Source organism: Astyanax mexicanus, chromosome 14 (assembly GCF_023375975.1).
Source record: "Astyanax mexicanus isolate ESR-SI-001 chromosome 14, AstMex3_surface, whole genome shotgun sequence".
In the NCBI taxonomy this organism is placed as follows: Eukaryota; Metazoa; Chordata; class Actinopteri; order Characiformes; family Acestrorhamphidae; genus Astyanax; species Astyanax mexicanus.
This window is the reverse complement of record NC_064421.1, coordinates 39023455-39047427: the sequence shown is the minus strand read 5'-3', so window position 1 is coordinate 39047427 and position 23973 is coordinate 39023455. Positions and strand designations below refer to the sequence as shown.

The 23973-nt window shown below is 37.2% G+C and overlaps 1 protein-coding gene across 2 annotated transcripts in view; it reads left to right on the top strand.

The window, feature by feature from the left end:
• The window catches only part of grid1a (glutamate receptor, ionotropic, delta 1a), a 738749-nt gene extending 715520 nt beyond the window's left edge, over positions 1-23229 (top strand). Inside the window, exons 13-16 of one of the 2 annotated variants that reach the window (XM_049464094.1) lie at positions 11164-11359; positions 16676-16842; positions 19513-19753; positions 22172-23229. In XM_049464094.1, the coding sequence (XP_049320051.1) occupies positions 11164-11359; positions 16676-16842; positions 19513-19753; positions 22172-22603 (1036 nt within the window). In that variant the 3' untranslated portion in view covers positions 22604-23229. Of the gene's footprint in view, positions 1-11163; positions 11360-16675; positions 16843-19512; positions 19898-22171 lie in introns of both variants that reach the window. The other variant, XM_049464096.1, reaches the window with a different exon arrangement.
• Positions 23230-23973: the final 744 nt, after the last annotated feature.

The window sequence follows — 23973 nt, the reverse complement described above, 5'->3', positions numbered from 1 at the left end:
AACTTTCCAGTATTTGCTGTGAAGTTACTAGTCTGGATTCTAGATTTGATACTGGTTGTCATAATCACACTTTATAAAACCAGTAAAATAAAGTAAAATGCATGAGGAAAATGTAAGGTGCTTAAATCACAAATTCTAAAACTGCTGTGTTAGTCAATAGAACACTGAAAGAATGAAACTGGACAGCACCAAAGAAAGCGATAGAAATTGGGTCCAGTTGCAACAGACTCTGGTTCATGTACCTTTTTCTAGTGACCCGGTCTCTGGTGTTTACAGCTCCACTAGGTAGGATTGAGATTTTGTGCTCGTGGGCTCCCCCTACAGTTGTAGAGTGTAATAAATGTTTCAGGCGTATTAGTTTCTCTTTCTCGTTTTCTGGCTTTCAAAGACATATTCGGTCTCTTTCCAGCTTCTGCCAGAGTGTCTGTATGTTAGTTTGTAAAGAATGAACCAGTTGTCCTTGTAGAACTGTTAGAACTGAAGGACGGAAAGCAGGTCCCAGTTCTCGCGAGCGTTGGTCGCGGCCACCTCGGTCTGGAGTCTGGTTTGAGCTCAGAGGAGCTCCGGCACAGACACGAGAGCACCACTATTCCTCCTATTACACCTCAATGCAGCGCTGCAGTGAGTTTCAAGCTGTAATTTTACTTCTTTAAAAAGATAAAAAATCACCTACCTAGTGCTGCTTGAAGGTGTCTCTGGTGCTGCGATCAGAATCCATTTTTAGAATAACAGGTCGGGTTACTCGTTCATTTTACTTTGGTTATGTATGGGTTTGGGAAACCCACCCCTGTTTAGCTCCATAATTCCAACGATCTGCATTCAATTCATAACCAGTCGTTGTCTGGGGCCCACAGGCAAATGATTGGTTTGCTTGCCCTGTTGAAATGGGCTTGCATACTTAGCAACTACGCTTAGTAGGGAAACACACCCCTGAGTAGCTCTAACACAGCACAGGGTCTCTCTCTCTCTCTCTCTCTCTCTCTCTCTGGCAGAATGTATTAGACTCATTTAAAAGGCATTTGAAAGGTTGGCTCCTCCCCCCAGTACTCCAGCCAGACCTTCCATTGGTCAGCAGGTGATGGAGTCAGAAGCACTTCCTGTTGAGTGAGAGACAAACCCAAAAACAAAATTAAGAAGTGCTTGCACTGGTGACACTTAGTGGTCTAGTCTGTATTCTGCCTCAGAAGTCCTGATTTACTGCTCTTGGTTTGATGCTGGTCACACGACCAATGATTCTCTCCAGAACTCCATCACCACAGAATAAATCTCAGCTGAACTGAAGACGAGGACGTCTTAGAAAGATTCACTACGGCATCAGCAGAACATAAAGTTTAATTTATTAACTCCAGTCTGGTCTTTTCACAGTTGCTGATGTGAGGCAAGCATGAGTCTAGTTTTTCCCCTCCATATTATTGCCCCAGTGTCAATTAGTTAATTTAGCTCTTCACCATTCTTTACTGAACTAAATGACAAAATAAAATCATCTGCAATATTTTATTTATTATTATTATTTTTTTTGTAATCAAGTTTTTACTGAAAGTTTTGTAGACAACAGATGTAACAAACAGAGTGTAACACAAAGGTGACAATGTTTGCTCTGACTTTAGTGAATTGGCATTTCAACAGTGCAGCGCTTCTGTGCCTTTCAGCAGAGGATACTGACCTGTTCGTTCACCCTGTGAAGGTGGGTCAGCAGCATAATTACGGAAACAGCAATGTTATTTTATTGTTGTTTTATTTTATTTGTTATTTTTCTGTGAATCGTTGATGTACAAGTTAAGTTTGCACACTGCTGCATGTCTTTGTGTGTGTGTGTGTAACAAGTGAGGGTGTATGTGCACTGAGCGTGTACGATGCAACTGTGTAGCTAAGATAGGAATAGACAGGTCGCTAAAACAGGTCCCTTAATATGAAATAAACCTAAATGTCTAGACTTTAATCGCATCTCAGTTGTTTTATTGCAAATCCATCATGAAGATTGCGTCACTGTCCAAATATTTTGGGCCTAACTGTACACTGTAAAACCTAACTGCTACTATTTCTTACTGAACTAATTAAGTTACCATAACTTAAATATTCCAGAAACTTGGCATCACTTATGCTGATAAAGTCAAACTAACTCAGAATTGATTTGTTGCCTTTTTGCATTTATAGCTGCTCTTCAAAAAGTGTTTGTTTTAAGCGTTTGATTTGTTTGAAGTGTAACTTAAATAATTATATTGAAAAAAATAAACTGATTATAAGAACTAAGGAAGTTCTTATAACTACAGCCTATTTATTTTACTTTAATAGTTAAGAATGAGTTAGCTTAACTTGATTTGCTGGAGTTGGCACAACTATTATATACATCCAAACGGAGATCTTTGAGTTGAGCCAACTTATAGTAACTAAGTTTAGTCTGTTGCCATTAACAGCTTCATTTCCATTAGCTTCTGCCAAAATCTGTTTGCATATTGGGTGTGTCCCCCATTTTCTGACACTCACCATCAGTGTGTAGTGAAGGGAAATAATGGGATAGAGGAGTGAAGGAGGGGAAGAAGGAAATGAGGTTAGAAGTAGTTAGTGTGTTAGAGGTGTTAAGAGAGTAAGTGCTCTTTGAAGAGCTCAGTCGTCAGGAGTTTATTAAAGATAGTGAGAGATTCTCCTGATCTGGTAGTAGAAGGTAGTTAGTTAGAGGTGTTAGGAGAGTAAGTGCTCTTTGAAGAGCTCTGTCTTCAGGAGTTTATTAAAGATAGTGAGAGATTCTCCTGATCTGGTACTAGAAGGTAGTTAGTTAGAGGTGTTAGGAGAGTAAGTGCTCTTTGAAGAGCTCTGTCTTCAGGAGTTTATTAAAGATAGTGAGAGATTCTCCTGATCTGGTAGTGGAAGGTAGTTTGTTCCACCATTGGGGAAGAACTCTGTATGAGAACAGTCTGGATTGCTTTGTGTGAATGTTTGTTTGATAAAGCGAGGCGACGTTCATTGGAGGAGCGCAGCGGCCGGGAGGTAGCGTAAGCCTTCAGGAGTGATCAGTGCAGGTAGGAAGGAGCTGTTCTGTCATCACCTTGTAGGCGATTGGAAGAGCTTTAAATTTGATACGAGCAGCAACTGGTAGCCAATGGAGCTCAATGAGCAGTGAGGCGTTCTGGATTATTTGGAGTGGTTTTACTACACAGGTCGGGAGGCCAGTTAGTAGGGCATTGCAGTAGTTGAGGCGTGAGATGACGGCTGCTTGTACCAGGAGTTGGGTGGCCTGCACGAAGCGGCAGGATCGAGCAGCTGAGGCCACATGGTGCGTGAAGGAGAGCTGATCATATATTATTATTAACTGTTTAGCCTCTGTGTTCTTGGCTGCAAGAGCAAGCATAACCTTTTGAGCTTTTAACTCTGCGTTGGCTGTGCTCTTTAATACTGTTCATTCAATAGCTAATTTATGTGAATTAATCATTTTGAGGATAAACGTTTGTTCAACTCCACACAGTATTAAAATTAACCAAAAAAAAAGAGTTTTAAAAAACTTAATTATTTGAAGTAACAAATTAACTCAAATTATTTGAGTTAATTTATTAGCTTATTAGGGTTTACACAGTGCACATAAGTCCAAAACACTTAAATAAAAGTCACTTGATTCACTCAATTCTATATAACAATGATTATGTGCATTATTTACACTTAAAAAAATGTATGCTCAAATGATTTAAGTTATTAAACTTAAATGGTTTAAGGCAATCGGTTTCCTCAAATTGTTTGAGTTTGCTTAACTTTTACAGGCTTTACAGTGTATCCATCCGCAGAGAGGTTTTACAAATGTTGTAACAGATTTCTACCTTCTGCTTTCTTCTTGTTTCATCTCCTTTACATTCAGTCAGTGCGTGACAGAGCAGCTGTCAGTGTCCTCACAGCACCACTGACTTTAATCAGACTGTTTGGAACTGTGATCCTCTGCTGCTGCATCATATTGTGTCATTAAGGCACAGGGGTCCAGTTGGAGCTTTTAATTATGCTACCCAGCTTTAGATATGAAATGAATATGAATTTCTCCAAGTTCTGCAAACCTGCTGTTCTGTACTCGAGTTCAGCATTCTTACTGTCATTCTACTGGCGCTTCCTAACCACTTCCTGAAAGAGTTACTGAGCAGCCAATCAAGTTTATCAGTTTATAATCAGATTACTGCAGTTTGATAATCTGAATATTACGTAGTCATGTAAATAGCACACACTTAGATTAATTTCTTAGTCTAGTCATGGTCTAAACTCCTAGTACCCTAAAATCCTTACATACAATCCAGTGTGACCAGTTGCCTTTAATAGTCACCTAATTACTAAATAGAGTCCACCTGTGATTAATGTGTATTATCAGTATAACTACAGCTCTTCGGTGAATGTCTCAGTGGTTTGTTAGAGAACACTAGTGATCAAACAGCATCATGAAAAGCAAAGAACACACCAGACAATACTTTTTTTTCTAAAGAAAACCATGAGACGTCCATGTTGGGGGCTCAGCAAATGTTTGAAAGAAGGTACTCTGGTTAGAGTACTAGTGGCAAAAAAACAAACAAACTAACACCACGCATCACTCTGAACACAACATCCCCGCTGTGAAACATGGTGGTGGCAGCATCATGCTGTTAGGAAGCTTTTCTTCAGCAGGGACAGAGAACTTGGTCAGAGTTGATGGGAAGATGGATGGAGTTAAATACAGATCAATCCTGTGAGAAAACCTGTTGGAGGCTTGAGACTTAAGACCTTCCAGCAAGACAATGACCCTAAACATACAGCCATTGAGCTTCTTTGGCAAGAAATTAAAATTGCTGTTTAAAGAAAGTATTGACTCAAGGGGGCTGAATACAAATGCATGCAAGTCGCACTTTTCAGATTTGTATTTATTTAAAAACAATAAAGTAATAATTTCTTTTCACTACACAGTTACTTTCTACTTTGTGTTAGTCTATCAGATAAAATCCCAATAAAACACATTTAGGTTTGTGGGTGTGATGTTAAAAAAGGAAATGTTGGAAACGTTCAAGGGGTATGAATACTTTTTCAAGGCAATTACTGACTCGGTTTCATACCTGTCAGGTCTCCCGTTTTGGAGGGGAAATTACCGTATTTTACTCCTCTTTCCCATCGTCCTCCCGTATTAGTATTTTCCCATAAATTTCCCGTATTATATCAAAATTTAAAAAACGTTAATATTGAGGAGACAGGGCACTGACCGCTCTGTGTCTCTTAACCAATCGTGGTGCCGGTTCAAGGAGAAAGTCCCGCCTTTCAGAAGAAACAGCCAATCTGCGGAGTGCAGAGCAGGGTCAGTCAGTAAGGGGAAGCCACCCCTCTGCTTGCTGTTGGTTCAGGCAGCTAGTCGAAGTAGCTGACGTTAAAACATATTTGTATATATAGAGATTTTTCTAAAAGAAAGGTAAATGGAGCTAACCATGTAAACTGTGATGAGATTTTTCGGATACCTGGTTAAAAATACTCGTCTGAATCAAAACACACAGATTAAACCTTTTAAAAAATGTAAAAAATTAAAGCTTGTGACTCAGCGTAAATAAAAATGTGGAGAGGACCGAAATTAACTGAACTGTTCAGGGGTGGAGTAGCCCCTTAGGACTAATATTACTGATAAAATATATCTGGTCCATGTCCTTTTTGTAAAAGCTCATGATACTATTTTTATGTCACCAACAGTCATTTGGCAGAATCTGTGCACCCTTTGTTCAATTTTAAAACCATTGATTAATTAAAAAAATATATCATATAAAAGAGTGCATTCCTGCCAAAAAAGACATGAAATCTTTACTTTTTTGTCTAAATATCTAGAAAATGTTTTTTTTCATTTGGCTGTATTAAAAGAATGACATATATAGGAATGTCCACAACATTTCAGTGTCAACAAAGGTAGGCCTATCAGGCCTATAATCTAATTGTAGTGTGTAAGTGGTTCACTGGTGGTTATTTTAGATTTCCTGTAAACCTGTCTTAAAGGGATACTGAACCTTCGTTGGGCTGGTGGGATGGCTTTAAGCAGACGGCGGAAAATATCCCTTATTGTTAAATCTAAAACTTGACAGGTATGCTCGGTTTTCAATCTCAGTGTCTGAGCTTGGTTGCCATGTTGGTAAAAAGGTCTGATTGAACCCGAGGCTGAGACCCAGAGCATGTTTTTGAGTGTAACTGAAGCTCAGTGCGCTGTACTGGTGGTTAATGGGATATACTGATTAAGGTCCCAGGGGCCATAAAGCTGTTGGCGAGTGAGTGGGTCATTATTTACAAGGTCATTTACGTGATGACAGTGTTGGATAGGGCTCCTTCATTACCGACCTTATTACCTAATCAATACTCACTGCTGGGGTTACGATTCATTCATTTCTCTCATAATCTCTACAGCGAGGGAAAGGGCAAGAATCAGGTGAAGGGCTCAGTGCCCCAGTTTCCTGTGCAGATAGTTTTTAGTGAAGCACTGTGAGGCACAGTGTGTGAAATGTGTCCGGTAATTAGATATCAAACTGAGTCTTTATATCAGTTTCTTGGAGCTCTTCGCATTAGTGAGCACATTGGGGAACATTTGGCCTCAAACTGGGACTTACAGGTGCATCTCAAAAAATTAGAATATCATTGAAAAGTTACTTTATTTTAGTAACTCTGTTTAAAATGTGAAACTCATTTATTATATAGTTGTATAACACACAGAGTGATCTATTTAAAGTTTTTATTTCTTTTATTGTTGTTTATTATGGCTTACAACCAATGAAAACCCAAAAATCTGTATCTCTGTTTAATATTATATAAGACCAACTGGTGCTTTTGGCAGTGTTGGTCAGTGTGCCAAGTCCTGCTGGAAAATGAACATCACATCTCCATAAAAGTTGTCAGCAGAGGGAAGCATGAAGTGCTGTAAGATTTCCATCTATAAAACACTGCACTGACTTTAGACTTTATAATAAATCACAGTGGATCAACACCAGCAGATGACATGCATGACTCTCCAAACCATCACTGATTGGTGGAAACTTCACACTAGACCCCAAGCAGTTTGGACTGTGTGTCTCTCCACTCCTCCTCCAGACTCTGCTCCCTTGATTTACAAATGACTTACACTGTGTTTTATTATCAAGTCTAAAGTCAGTGCAGTTTTGTTTTCCCATAAAATCTTCATGCTTCCCTCTGCTGACAACTTTTATGGAGATGCAGATTTCATTTTCCAGCAGGACTTGGCACACTGCCAAAAGTACCAATTGGTCTTATATAATATTCTAATTTTCTGAGACCCTGATTTTTGGGTTTTTATTATGGTTGTAAGACATAATCATCAACAATAAAATAAATAAACACTTAAAATAGGTCACTCGGTGTTTAATACATCTATATAATATATGAGTTTCACATTTTCAACAGAATTACTGAAATAAAGTAACTTTTCAATAAAGTTCTAATTTTTAAGATGCACCTGTAGTTAGCAATAAAAAGAGAAAACACAGGAACACTTGATATGGACTTTATACAATATTCAAAAGCATTGAGCAAAGTATATTACTATAAAGCAATACTTATATGTTTATGAATATCTCATGATAGAACATGTAATAAGACAATGAATGTTGTGCAATCAATTAGAATTAGATGTTAAGTATCATATTTAAATTAAAACACAATACCTTGGTTTTTCAACTTCATAAAGGAATTTAATTCTTTGCTTTTTTATTGCTTTTATTAACACTTTTATGAAGCTTAATTCCTATTGGATGTACAATTTGTAATACATGCACCTATTTATGAACTGTACATACTAAAGTGATATCACATCCCTCTTAATTTTAACTTTATTTATATCAAACACACAAATATCTTATAAATATATAAATATCGTCTGATCATTTTATATAATTGTATGCAATGTTGCGAGTATTTCATACAATAATTTCATACAATATCAAGTTTTGCTTTATAAATGCATTATTTAAGGTTAACGTATCCTGTTTAACAGAGGTAACTCTTGGTCTTCCTCTCCTGGAGTGGTTCTGATGAGAGCCAGTTTAATCAGTTTCAGTGATCTTTGCGTGTGTATGCATGTTATTTATTCCATTGCTTATACACTGATTTAAAAAAAGAAAGAAAAAAAACTATTAATCCGGGACATTCTTATTAATCAAATGAACAGTGCGTATGCATACAGACATCAGCGATTCCAGCAGCATGCTCAGTATGTTAATTAGCTTTCTGTAAAGTGCCTCACAGTGTTGACTTCCTCCAAAAGCCCTGAGAGACTCTCACAGCTATTGCACATTGTTGCCCCTTGGTAATGAGCTCAGTTTACTCACTTTACAGTGTTAAGATACATACAGCGCCCTCTGGAATGCATGAGATTAAGATATAATAAATTAATTAATTTATTCCTTTATTTATTTATTGCGTCTGTACTTAAACAATTCAAAGGTGATTAAAGTGTTATCATATATTAACAGTGACTATTTTTATACGGTTGGTGTCAAAAGAGTTAAACAATCAGATAAATCACACTAGTATACTATAATTAATCACAATTAAATACGCTTTTCTTTTCTCAAGATACTTCTAATAATGGCTATTTGAATGTAAATAAAGATTGGCAAAAATAGAATTACATTTATATTAGTGATTTGCTTAAGTCATTTACCTAAAAAAAATTCTATGATTAATCATGATTAAAATCATTATTTAAAAGATACAGATACAGATTCTGCTACATCCTTGTGTTTTTGTGAGGGAGAGAGTAATACTAAATCAAAAGTTTAATACAGAGATTTAGCATCAAACAAGAGGAAGTTCAGACATGAAAGATTTAATGTGGGGGAATTTTTAGTTAGTTATGAGATTTAATCCCTATCTTAGCATAAATGAATTTAAAGTGTCAGTGTTAGGTTAACTTTTATGTTGACAGCATTAGACATAACATATTAAAATTATAGCAGTTACTATATATATATATATATATATATATATATATATATATATATATATATATATATAAACAGTTGTAGGGCTGGACCCGAATATTCGGGTATTCGGATATTCGTTCGTTGAGTAGGTATTCGGTTTTTAATTTTGCTATTCGGATATTCGTTTTTTTTCTCCTTTCCAGAGTTCCACCTCACTCTAACCACTTCTGTTTTCGCGGGTCCCGTCAGAATATCTTGCGCGCGGGACAGAACTGAACTGTTATTGGCTGGAGCGGGAGTTTAATCCAGACGATGCGGGAGCAAATTAATAAATAGTTAAGAAAACTGTAATAATTGTAAAAAAAAAAAAAAACCTAAAGAAAACTCTCAACGCGCAGGATGGACCGACACACACACGCACACACCGATGGTGTTCGGACTGGGGTAAGGAACGGGACCGCACTATGTGGCGGGCGGGCGCGGGATTAAAAGAAGCAATTTTTTTGCGGAGCGGTAACGAGACAGAAACGCGGGAGCGTGGAAGAGTGGGTTTAAAAATCAGTCTCGCGCAGACCTCTATTATACATGATAAAAAAAATGCAGGCTCTTCGAAACTGATTTATATAATAAAACGTAAGGGGTAATGTGGCAACAGTAGGGGCTAAATCGGTTACAAAAGCCTGGCCTACAAAAATGATGTCTGAACGAATTTCCTCTTATCTAATATAATTTAAAATGGTTTAAAAATATAAAATAATTTCTAAGCAAACAAAATATTTAATATTGAGCTTATAGCCCAAGTGCAAAAATACAAAATCAGTAATACGGCTATGCCCTGCACAATGCTTAAACCGAAATAGACCAAGTACAATAACGTCATTAACAATGACTTTCCTCTACTCTAATATAATTTAACATGGTTTAAAATATAAAATAATTTCTAAACAAACGAAATATTTAATATTGAGCTTATAGCCCAAGTGCAAAAATACAAAATCAGTAATATGCCCTGCACAATCCTTTAACCGAAATAGACCAAGTACAGTTTACAATGACTGTCCTCTAATATAATTACCAATGTTTAAGAATATAAAATACTTCCTGAACAAACGTTTTTTTTGTTTGTTTTTTTAAGCAAATAGCCTAAGTGTGAAAACACAAACAGCAATTTACTGGGCTGGCTTGCGCAGCGGAGAAACCGTGCAGCAGCAGCCTCCTAGCCTGCTTACGCAGCGGATAAGCCGCGTGTGGGGCAGCAGAAATTCCGGGATGAAAACACAAAGAAATCTGAGCTAAAAACACAGAAAAAATATGGGGGATAAAAACACCAAAAATCCGGGGTGAATATGTCTCGTCGGTCAGAGCAAATTGAACATTTTTCAGTGGATTAAAGGGGCCGTGATTTGCTTTTTTTTATTTATTTTTTTTACCTCTTTTTTAAAAACGAATATTCGAATATTCGCTTCGAATCAGTGCCGAATATCCGGAGCTCAAAAAACGCTATTCGGGCCAGCCCTAAACAGTTGTGAGTACATCCCCAGGTATATCATCTGATGCAGAAAATTAGGCAGCCATACAGGCCCTAACACTCCCCCCACCATGTTTAACAGGTCAGGTAGTATGCATTGCACCTTTGGCAGTTCATTTTTTAGCTCTGCAATTTGCACTTGCTATCACTCTGAAACAACTTAATCCTCTGTTTTTTCTGTTCATTAAGTATTTAGAAGAAAGCAGTTGTTGTGCAGTGTTTTCTTAGGGTCCAAACACAATAAAAATTATAAAAGAGAAATTTTAACTTTTTCTTGAAAATATTAATTTTAGAATTTTAGAAATTAATAATTTTTTTTATTTGAAGGTCTGAAAAAGTAAGTGTTACTAATAAAAACAACAGGTTCAATAGAAACAATTCACAATTAACTCATATAACTCAGTATAAAAAGTGGAATCTCCCAGAAGCAAAGATGGGCAGAGCTTCACCAAACTGCCAACAACTGACGAAAATGGATACATTATAGAAAATTATATATATATATATATATATATATATATATATATATATATATATATATATATATATATATATATATATATATATATATATATAAAATTGAGAAAATTTTGAATATTTCACTATTTATACAATATCATCAAAAGATTAATTGCAATTTGTTTCTATTTCGATTTTTACATTTTATATAGACTTTTTGTTGAATATAAAAAAAATAAGTGCAATAACAATTTTTTTCCCTAAACTTTGTTCTTTCAGAACATTCCAGGACCTGTCCAAGCAAGCAGACCTGAGCTACGGCACTGTTAAAGAGTCAGCGGTCTATGAGTACTTCAAAGTGAAGGGAACCAATCCCCTGGAGCAGGACAGTACCTATGCAGAGCTGTGGAGGACAATCAATAAGAACCAGGGGCAGGACAACTCAGTGAGCACTCCAGCTGACGGCATCCGGAAGGTAAAAGCAACAAAAGCCGTATTATTAACACTGGCAGCAGGGAGGCGGCCTGTATTTGTTAAAGCTGTACTGGGGTCAGAGGTCAGTGAGAGAATTCCATCTGGTCAGCGGACAGAATTTCAAAGATGTTGTAGGTGGGCATTGAAAGAGTTTCATGTTTGGCTGAAAATGAAAGACCCAACTTTAAAACTTTATTATTAAAGGTAAGTCATTAAAACTCCTGCAAAAAGAATATAGGTAATTAATATTCTTTAATATTAATAAACTTTTTGAATGAGAAGTATAATAAAAACACTCCTCAATATCACCAAAATACACTCTTCACACCTCTCAGAGAACTGTGTGGGCGTGGCCATAATATTCTAATGAACATGTTTCTATCACTGGCAGACAAACATTTTGTTTACATTACCATGACAACACACAGATCCTTGAGATGGAGAGGCTGTGCCAGTCTCTGGCTGCACTTGGTTGCTAAGCAACAGCTCATCATGTTGCTTGTTCCGGTTGTTCAGACTCAAAGAGAGGAAGCAGAGCTATCTTAGCCTTGTGATTGGTCGAGGAGATTTTGCTCAAAGCAGCCTGACACACTTTTAGCCCCGCCCATTTTACATTTTACTGTGGGAATAATGGAGTAATGGAATGGCAGAATTTGAAAAGCTGCCTATTTGGTGCATAAAGACCAGGATTTACACTTCAATAAAAGAAGAAAATTAAATGATTATCAAATGGCACCTCTGGAATCTTGGAGAACACTTGTAAAAGTATTTATAATGTATGTTTCAAGTAATAATACTGTAAAAATATTTATGAAAATGTAGGAAAATTGATCTTAAAGTTTAAAGTCCAATAAAATAAATGTATCGGGATAAATAAAGTATCTATCTATCTATCTATCTATCTATCTATCTATCTATCTATCTAAAAAAAAAATAAAAAATCAATCAAGGTCTTTCATAGCACACCACTAAATCCGTACTCAAAAACTCATTCTCATGTATTTAAGGTAATCTAATGATTTTACTGCAGCATTTTGGAGTTATGTCAAGTCAAACAAAAAGTGTCCATTCTGGTTTGCATAAACCAGATTTTTTTTTTTAATCAAATGACACCATTCAATTCTTGAAAAAGCCTTTCAATACTGTTAATGACATAAGTACCAAGTGATATTACTGCAGCTTTTTGCAGTAATAGGAGGTCAGACTTAGGGAAAATGCCTGTTTGGTTTTGTATAAACCAGAATTTGATATACTGAATTATCGTGTGTGTGTGTGTGTGGGGGGGGGCCCTAAAAATCAGCCCAGTCAATTTAAAACTGCACACAGAATAAGGGTGATAATGATTGTATTGTACATGCTTAGAAAAATCATAGTGAGATGAGGTGCTGCTACAATACAGTGTCTTCAACAATGGCAGGTTTGTTGTCTCTCACTATGAATGCATGTTAATGAAAAACAAATCAAACAATTAATTTGTGCTTTTTGTCTTTATCACAATTACAATTCAATTTGAGTTTGTTAGACAGCACTTAATTATTTACAACATTTTTTTTTTTTGCTGCGTCAAATTGATTGGTGAGTAATGACAACCCTGAGCTGGTGTGTTCTATTGGGAAGTCTTCTCATGTTTCTCGAGGCAACAGTACATCTTCCTTCTTTTCTTTCTTTTTTTTTTTTTTTGTTTGATGCGTACACACACACACACACACACATGCACTCACTCACACAGAGTTAATTGCCATCACTTAAATAAATGAGTTCATTTTCTTTAGGACATTTCTAGCTGCCCTTTTCCTGATTACAGCGATTCAACTCACACGGCTCGTGCAAAGACATCATAATTCGAATTTGTAATTTCATAAATTAGCCACAGACGATTCCAGGCACACAGGTGTATCATCAAAGGCTAGCCGTGGTTTAGCATGCTAATTGCATTCGAATGCGATTCCTCCGAGTCACTCCTGTTTTTTTTTTTTTTACGGTAATGCGAGAAGGAATATCCAAATGTCATATAAACAGCTGTACTTCTGAAAAGCAAATTACAGACGAGGTATCAAACCCGTTTTGAAAGAGGAAATTGCATGTTTTTATGTAAAAGCTAAAGGTAATTGTTTTCCGTGTCATTCACTCTGGATTCAATTCGGCGTGGAAGTTGCACAGCTCAAAATAAACAAAGAGAAGTGGAAGTGAGGAGCGCTCTTTTATTTGATGTATTATATTTATTTAATTTGAGAGAAATGTTATTATTTCAGTGAATGAGTCATCTATTGGAAAGAAATGAGTATTGGAAAGAATCTCAAGCAGAAAATATGTATTTGTTAACACTGAAGGGAACCCCTTGAAACAACTGTTGAGAATCACCTATCTATCATAAAACATATTTTTCACACTATAAGGCGCACTAATTATTTTTTTAATTTTCCCAAAAATTTTCAATGTGCCTTATAATCCAGTTAATCTTTGAATTTTACCAGTCAGGTTACAAGCAGTGTTGGGAGTTACTAACGCCGTTACTTTTTTTCAGTAACGAGTAATCTAACTAATTACTCTGACTGTAACTATAACGCCGTTACCATTTCCGACACCCCGTTACTGCACGTTACTTTAGCCGCTCTATTAACTTTTTTTTTTTTTTTTTTAACTTCGCTTTGCCCTGGTTAACCCCTCCTCTTTCTGGTGAACTTGAGCTTCTGGCCGCTGTGCCTGGTTTGGCGTGGTGAAGTGAGGCACAATTGTGACGATTTGCGTGCTCTAATCAATTCAGTGATTGCCGTGGACAGCCCAAGTTCCGATTTAAGGACGTTAAACTCTTTTTAGCTGCTCCGGTTTTTGTGGTGCTGCTGCTTTCTCTTTTAGAGTTTAAATTCTCTGCCAGAACCCGACCTGACCCGAGGACCGACCCAAAATCGGGCTCCTATTTTTATTTTATATAAAGCTCTGGTGTGATAATAACAATGTTGCTAAGTAACCAATTATTATTGTTCACTAAAGCGAACGAAATAACGAAAACTGAAAGTGAAAAAACATTTGTGTTAACTGAATCTGATAAAAACGGTAATTAAAAGGAAAAAAACATAACTATCTCGAACTGTATTTTGTGTTTATAAAACTAACGAACTGAAATTACTGCTAGAATACCCTCATTTTCGTGTTTAATTTATTTATAAGCGCTGTTGTACAGCGGAGTTGTACAGTTAGCGGTGTTGTGCCGAGCGCGCGGCACCTCGTGGTCCGTTAGTTCTTGTGTAAAGCGCTTGCGCTAGCCGCAAAATACGACAGAAAACACTGAGAAACTGCAGAACTATGTATGGGATTACAATATGCGTGCGAGGCAGATGAAAGAGAAACAGGAGATACAGTTTGTGAGAACATTTACCTGTGAGTAGCTCATACACCAGAACAGGCAAATCTCTCTCTCTCTCTCTCTCTCACGTTTCTTAGGTTGATCTCTCTGATGAGATGTGTGAAAACTAATAAAAACTAGCAAGCCCACTCTAAAAACTTACTGAACAGAAAAAAAAAATAAAATCAAATTAAACTATAATAAAAATGAAAAATGTAATCACCTACCTCTGGGCGCACGTGAACGCCTCCGCGTTTGACTTGCAGCACTGTGTGTAGCTGTTCTTAAAAATCATTTAAATTAAGTAATAGTTCTATGCTTTTATGTTACAGTGTTAATTAACATAATTCTGATCATATTTCGCTCATTCAAACAGCCCAAAAAAACAGTCAGTTCATGGGGCGGATCGGATCGGGCTCGGGCTCATAATGACAGAACATGGTTCGGGCTTGGGCAGAACGTGCACGGTCTCCGGCTGGGTCGGGTCGGATTTTTTGGGCCGATCTAAGCTCTATTCTCTTTTGGTGAAGCTGTTATATTAATACCATTTCATCGGTCATTAGATTGTTGTTTTTGTCCATTATTTTGTTTTGTTTATATATACATATTTCCTTTGAGTCTGGCTTGGTTTGTTTAATTTCATCCCCAGATGCGTTTTTCCGTTTTTTCAGTTTTTTTCAGTATTACAAGTTTTAGTAATTTTCTTTGGTTGTGTGGAGAATTTCGTTTTGTTTTTTTGAAATTCGTTAGATTATATTTTTGTCAACATTTTGGGTTCATTTTCGTTTGTTATTTTTCTAACAATAATAGTAAATGCATAATTGATTTCCTTTTTTTTGACGGGCGAATAACAACGCATAGTTACTTTTACTGGTAACTAATTACTTTTATAGTGAAGTAACTCCGTTAGTAACTCAGTTACTTTTTTGGAGAAGTCACGAGTAACTATAACTAATTACTTTTTCAAAGTAACGTGCCCAACACTGGTTATAAGGAGCAGTAAAGTCACTCTGCTGAAGTACAGAGTTATACAGGAGTTTCAGTTTAGCTCTCCAGTCCGGTGCTGAAGAATAATTAGCATTAGCATTAGCCGCTAATCGCTATTTCCTCATTCAGAGGGAGCATTATCGGCCTGAAGCCTGCTGCTAACCCTGGCTAACACTGCTGGAGCAGCATTAGCATTAGCCGCTAAACGAGCTCTTTCGCCATTTAGAGGCGAGTACATCAGACTGTAGCATGTATGTTTACCGTGTTAAAACAAGCTACATGACAAACTTTTGTTGTAACCGATTACCTAATAAATTTTAAGTTCATGTAATATAATTTTTAAGTACAGTGAACTTAACAAATACATATACATATATATTTAAAATGATATAATATTTTCCTGCGCTTGTATTTAGTCTTCTTTCTGGTTTCATTCAACTATTTGTTTTAAATACTCATAGAAAAGTAGATGAAAGAAAACAGTAAAGAATTAAAAGTATTGAGAGCACAGAGAGAACACAGAGTTACTGCAGCTCAGTAAATGATGCTTATTCTACAGCTACAACACAGAGACCAAATATTTAATCATAACATGTGATCTACAAGTTTACCTAAGGTAGCCCGCCGGGTGAATCACTACACACTGATGGTGAGTGTTAGTCAGACACTGTTGTACACACCCAGCATGCAAATAGATTGTGACAGAAGCCAATGGAAAAGAAGCTGTTAATGGCAACAGACTAAACTCAGTTATTATAAGTTGATTTAACTTAAAGATCTCAGTTTGAATAGTTCAGTATATGTGCCCATGAATGTTCAACTAACTCAAAATAATTGAGTAATGTTTAGAAATCTCAAATTTTATGTAAAACAGACTTAATTTATTTGAGTTCAAACAAATAAAAACAGGGTTTGCAGGGTGCAGTTTTTTTATTCAGGAGCCTGATTAATGTGTGTGTGTTTGTGTATGTGTCTCTCCTCTGTTAGGCTAAGCGGGAGTCGTATGCGTTCCTGTGGGACATGGCAGTGGTGGAATACGCTGCGCTGACGGATGATGACTGCACCCTCACAGTGACGGGGAACAGCATGAGCACCAAAGGCTACGGCTTGGCTCTGCAGCACGGCAGCCCCTACAGAGACCTCTTCTCCCAGAAGTAAGAGCCTCCTCACTGCTGCTCACCCAGCCTCTCTCTCTCTTTATGAAGAAGATCAGCTCTGTTTCTCTACACTACATCTCTTTGTTCTGCTGAACTGATGTTCACTGTTGTTGCTCCCTTTTTATAATTAAATCTTTAATTGTTTGATTTCAATACTCATCAGTTATGACCGATTCAGAGGATGGAATAAAAGTACTACAAATTATTAACAACACCCAGAACTTTCCCTTTGAGACACATTTAAATGATATTCTTATTAATAAAAGACATATAATGAATTAAAAAGTGAAGCAGTCTGAAAGAACATTCATCAGGCAGAATTAGTAATTTAACAGAAAATGTATCCTATTAATGAATGGCTATTGTCAGAAACATGCCACGGGTTGCGCACTAGTGTAATAGTGAATGTAGGTAATGAAATGTGAACACAGTACTAAAAAGTATCCATAATTACCACTAAAGATTTTTTTTTTTTTTTTTTCATTTTTCCACAATATGTCAATCTACATCATTGTCCAATATTCATTATTTTACTTTAATCTTGGATACACCAAGTGCATTTTAATATTAAGTATTGTTGGACCATTGACTTTTTATTTTCTGGTGGAAATTTCTGTATGTTTAAATATAATATATACATACAAATTTAATAGCTCTGATTTAGCTATTTATATGTATATGTTTGAGTAAAATGAACATTGTTGTTTTATTCTATAAACTACAGACAACATTTCTCCCAAATTCCAAATGAAAATACTCAAATAGAGCATTTATTTGCATAAAAATAGAAATGGCTGAAAAAAAAGAAGCAGAGCTTTCAGACCTCAAATAATGCAAAGAAAACAAGTTCATATTCATTCAAGTTTTAAGAGTTCAGAAACAAATATTTGTTGGAATGTTTTAATGCAACTTGGCATTTTCTCCTCCACCAGTCTTACACACTGCTATTGGATAACTTTATGCCTTTACTCCTGGGGCAAAAAATTAAGCAGTTCAGCTTGGTTTGATGGTAAGGACAAAGATAACTTGAATAAATACAAAAAGCACTTTTAAAAGATGATTTAATTTATTAAATTAAAAAATATATATATATTCAAACCAATCTGGCCCTGTGTAAAAAAGTGTTTGCCCCTAAACCTAATAATTTGGTTGTGCCACTCTTGGCATCAGTTATTGAACTCAGGCTTTACTGATAACTGTCAGTGAGTCTTTCACATCTCTGTGGAGGAATTTTGTCTCCACTTTTTTTGGCAGAACTGTTTTAATTAATTGAAATTTGCTGCTTGTTAAGCAGGATTTTATAATGTGAGACACAATGTTTGAATGCTAGGTGTCAGAAACGGGCCAAAGAGACTAAAAGCGGCGAGAGTGAAGTTTTAGCGCAAAAAAACAGGCCAAAGAGTCTAAAAGCGAAGGGAGTGCGCAGTCGTAGCGCAGAAAAACAGGCCAAAGAGTCTAAAAGCGGAGAGAGTGCGCATTTCTAGCGCAGAAAAAAACGGCCAAAGAGTCTAAAAGCAGAAAGAGTGCGCAGTTTTAGTGCAGAAAAAGGGCAAATGAGTCTAAAAGTTGCCATAATTAAGGAATATTTAATATAAAGAGACATTATGAAATGAAACATCAATTTGAAAAATCAAAGTTTAAACAACACTGTCAAAGATAAAGATAAGTCAAGTAAAAGGGTGTGTAAATGAAATAATCAGGAAAATGTATTATTTAAAGTAGTATATTTCATTATTTGTTTTATTACAGTCTGTGGCCCGTGACTTCAAATATATTTCTCCTTCTGGCCCCCAACAAAAAAAGTTTGGACACCCCTGCAATAGGGTGTCGGAAAGAAATATGTTCAACCACAATCAGATTCACTTTATCTCTATCTGGAAGGAAAGATTTATCTGGTGACAAGATAGAAGTAAAAAGTATAGATAACCATCTTTTTCTTGTACAAAAGTACAGCAGTACAGTACAGTACTGGGCCTTGCACAAAAGTACAGCAGTTAAAGCTTAGTAAACCTAAGTATCGAACTCACAACCCTGTGATTAATAAACTAGCTCACTAACAACTGTCGTAAAAAAACAGGGGGTAGAGCACAGGGTCAGCCATGCTACAGTTTCCATGCTTCAGTAGGTACAGTTCAGGGCTTTAATTAAAGGCCAAACAATGTAAGCTTATCAAACCTGGGTATCGAACACACACAGCACAGTGATTGTTAAGCAGAGAGCAGAGCACAGGGTCAGCCATGCTACAGCTTCCAGTGACAGCCTAGCAAATGTGGGTTTTGTACCCACAACCCTGTTACAGTGGCTTGCAAAAGTATTCATACCCCTTGAACTTTTCCATATTTTGTCACATTAAAACCACAAATAAGTGGTTAAGTATAAGTGTATTTAAATGCAATTTAACGTGAAAGACCATTACAGATTGGTATACAATTGTAAAGTGGAAATAAAAAATAAAAAAGAGTGTTGTGTGCAAAAGTTTTCAGCCCTCCTCAGACAATGCTTTGTGGAACCACATTTTACTGCAATCTCCACCAGCTTTGTACATCTAGTGACTAAAATGTTATCCCATTCTTCTTTGCAAAACAGCTCAAGCAAAATGCAACTACTAAGCAAAAAATATTGTGCTACAAATTCACCAGATGATCATATTTCTCTGTGTTCCTGTAGGATTCTGGAGCTACAGGAGAAGGGGGACCTGGACATCCTGAAGCAGAAGTGGTGGCCACGCAAAGGGCGCTGCGACTTGGACAGAGGCACCGAGGCGCAGACGGAGGGGCGGGCGCTGAGGCTGCACAGTTTCGCTGGGGTTTTCTGCATCCTGGCGGCCGGGTTGCTGCTGGCCTGCCTGGTAGCCGCTCTGGAGATGTGGTGGAACGGCCCACGCTGTCGGCGGGCGCAGCCTAAAGAGGTGACCCCCCAGGCGGCAAAGCCGCGGCCAACCCCTGCCCGTCACGCCCGGGACTGTGCTGCCACTGCCACACTCTACTTTATGGATCCAGATGCCACTGACGGCAGCCCCGATTTAGTCGAACTCCAGTACACGCAGCTATAGGTGTGACCCACAATCCTCAACTTCCTTACAGCCTTTTTTATTTGCTTCAAGTGGAAGAAAGAGGCAAAATTTAAGTGCATTTTTTATTTTTTATTTTCCTAATGGTGTGTATCTTGGTTCAGCCATCGGACTGTAATTTGGACGGGTATGGGGTAGCTTTGTGCGTCAGACATTTGAGGGAAGACATTATGCTATTTCAAGACCCCAGCACCCTGGCTTTATTGGCCTTTTTACTGTGTGTAATCACCCATCAGATTGTTCATTTCAGCTCTGTTGCTTTAACATGCATGCCAGCATTTCCCCATGCCCATGCTATGGGCTGGTCTCTTCACACGTAGACTATACACACTAAAGGCTGAACCTGGATCCCTAAACTAAAGTGTGTGCAATGAGGAAGCCGGTGTATTGCTTAATTGACCTTTCACGAAGGTTAGGAGGTACCCTTTTTCTCTTGGCCTCGTTTCTGTTTGTCCTGTATTTTGGTGGCGTCCTGAATTACTGTGGCCGATCTCCAGGCCAGTCACTGATGAGTTGCTGCATCTTTTAGGCACGGAAATATTACCTCATTACCTCACAGGTCACCTGTAGCTGTGCCCTTCTCAGTATCCTATTAGTCACACATGGAAAAGTCTAAAGAAGCATTGTGGTGATGTCACATGTGGACGCCACACAGTAAAAATACATTGCGAATGCTGTGTCACATAAAAGTTCATTTCTCCAAATACAATAAATATATTATACTACTATATTACTATCCACTATATACAACTAATCACTCACTCCTTATACTACACTACTATACTGTACCCTATCCTTACTCTACCATTATCACTCCTTATTCAAGCAAATAATCTCATATCTAATCATGCCCTTCTTATACTATACAACTACTTCTTGTACGATACTGTACTATACCATTATCACTGCTTCTACAAGCGGGTAATCTTTTATTTAATTACTATGATCGGGAGATCGCCAGTTCGAATCCCGTTCATGTAGCTTGCCATCAGCTGCTGGAGCCCTGAGAGAGCACAATTGGCCTTGCTCTCTCCCCACATCACTCCATAGGGTCAGTCAGCACAAGGCGTCTGTGAGCTGACGTATCAGAACCAAGTCACTGAGTCTGACTTCACTACTACTATACTGTACTACTATAATTTAATATATATCATTATCAATCCATATACAAGAAGATACACTAATATCTAATCATATACTCCCTGTACTATAATACTGTGCTTTACTGCACTGTACTACTGTACTGTACTATACCATTATCACTCCGTATACAAGCAGATAATCTTATATCTAATCATACACTCCTTATACTATACCTTATCCTATATATGTACTTTACTATATTGTACTACTATACTGTACTATACCATTATCACTTTATATACAAGCAGATACTCTTATATCTAATCATGCACTCCTTGTACTATACTACTGTACTAAAATTTATACCAGTATCACTCCTTATACAAGCAGATAATCTTATATCTAATCATACACTTCTTGTACTATACTACTGTAAATTACTGTACTGTACTAAACTAGTATATACTATACTATTATAGTGCCTCATACAAGTGTTTGGTTTTATAACTAACCACTTACTCCTTATATGACACTACTATACTATACTGTACTTTACTATTACACTATAATAATTTCTTATACTACTATACTACTATAAATTATTATCACTCCTTGTGGATAATCTTTTACTACATGTATTCTGGATATGAGCTTTGTTCCACATTGCTACCATGGAGTTAGCACTGCCCTCCGATTGAGTTCTGTGCTCCAGATCTCTTGGGTTGTGTGCGTGATGTTGCTTCCCTTTTCCCTTTTGATTAAAATATTAGTGTTGAGTTTAAACTAAACTATCTCCTTTTAAAAGTGTATTTTCTGATTCTATAGGTCTGTTTCAAATCATTTTAATCATTTAAATGCTTTAATAAAACTAATTTAATTTAATTTTATTGAAATTTATTGTTGCTTCATTTAATTCACATCAGGATTTTAACCTTAAAATGTTTACAGTCATGTAGCTATAACTGTTAAAAACATGAATGAGCTGCTTATTGGATTTATCTGATAATTTTTTTAATTATGTAACAATGATCAGAAGTGGGTCTGGGCTCTTACGGGTTAATCTTCCTATAGCCTGCATCCCTGTTTATTTTTCTGTTTATCCCAACTTATTTCTCTCTCTCTCTCTTTCTTTGTCTCTCTCTGTAAATATATATCTATCTATCTCTCTCTCAGGACAAAGAGGTGAATCTGGAGCAGGTTCACCAGCGTCTGACTGGGCTGATTGATGACGATCTGGCGCACAAGCAGCTTCCCGGTCAGTCTCTGGAGATCTCGGCGCTGGACATGGGCAGTATGGGCAGTCTGGCCGGCATGCGGCAGCGGCAGGGCTCGCAGGAGGCCGTCAGAGACTTTCCTCCGGGGGGCATGTCCGTCACCTCCTTCCTGCAGGAAGGTCCCAGAATGGGGCGCCTGCCCGGACGCAACCTGCCCCTCCCCCTCAGCAGCTCCACCCTGCCGCCCTCCATGCGCTGCAAGCACCGGGCCCCCAACGGAGGCCTTTTCCGCCAGAGTCCAGTAAAGACGCCCATGCCTATCGCCTACCAAGCAGTGCCCGGAGGAGGCCTCCCCGAGACCATTGACTCGAGCCACGGGACCTCCATCTGAGCCGGCCGGTCGTCACGTTCACCTTTTGAGAAAAAAACAAAAAAAAAAAACAGAAGCTGTAACTTTGCAGAAACTTTACCTGCCAGTCAAAACTATCCAGCCACAGACAGTGGAGACACCTGGCACAGGCCGAGAGACGGCGTAAAGACCAGAACAGAAAACGTGTAAAAAAAAAAAAAAAAGAACAAGTATTTTCCTTTTCCTTTCTTTTTTTCTTTGTAATACAGATGAAAACACAAGGCTGGTAGGACAGAGATGCTGACTTTCCTAAACTGTGCATATTTGTAAATAACGAGACACTGCGGTGAAGTCAAAGTGTATTTTGAATATCCTTGATTTTTTTTTTTTTTGAAAGTTCAGTTGAAAGACTTTATTAAAACAAAACACAAATATATATACAGACTGTTTGAATGGCTTTGTAAATTTGGTTCTAAACGAATAAAAAAAAGAATTCCTCGTGGTTGTTTTCTAAGTGCCAAGCTCAAAGATTTTTTCCCTTTGAAGTAAAAGTGTCATGAATGTACTAGAAAATATTCAGAAAAAAAAACTATTTCTACACTTACACAAAACTGTGGACTATTTGATTTTTTTTCTCAAATAAAAACAAATATTGAAAAAATAGTGAACAGCGGTATTTGGGGCCATTGCTTTCATAATGTTCTGTGGTGTTTATTTGTTTGCTAACACGATCGAAGATAAGAAAAGATTTGTTTGGGATGTACAGTACCAGCCAAAAGTTTTTTACACACATTACTATTAATATTGGTTCTTTATTTGTATTATTTACTAAATTGTAGATTAATAACAAAGACTTAAAAACTATGAAGGAACCCATATGCAGTTGGATAATAGAGGAAAAAAAAAAACACCTGATATAAAAGTTTTGAATGAGCTGGACTGCAAGCAAAGGAAAGTAAAAGCATTTAACAAGATCTCAGCACCTCTAGAACACCCTTAAAGGAGAACTCCGTTTTCTGCTTTTTGCCAAGCACTCTGTACAAAGGTTGTATCAGGGCATATTTTGCCCTGATAATTGCTGATGATCGGTTTTTACATCGTTATCCAGTAGCTCAAAGTAGCTCTACACCTCATTGGTAGAATCTGACGAGCTCTGACATTTAAAACGAGGCATTAATAACTTTAAGATTTTAAAGAAATGTATAAAAAACAAAATAATATTAATATTACACAAGAGTTCTCCTTTAAGACAGTTAGAGGACTATCCCAGGTACTACCTCAAGAAACAACTGAGAGAATAATGAATGAGTGGGCAAAGATAACATCAAAGAATTTAAAGTGTAAAACATGTTTTCGCTCATCTAACACTACTAAATAAGTGGTTTACTAAATAACTGCATGTGTTTCTTCGT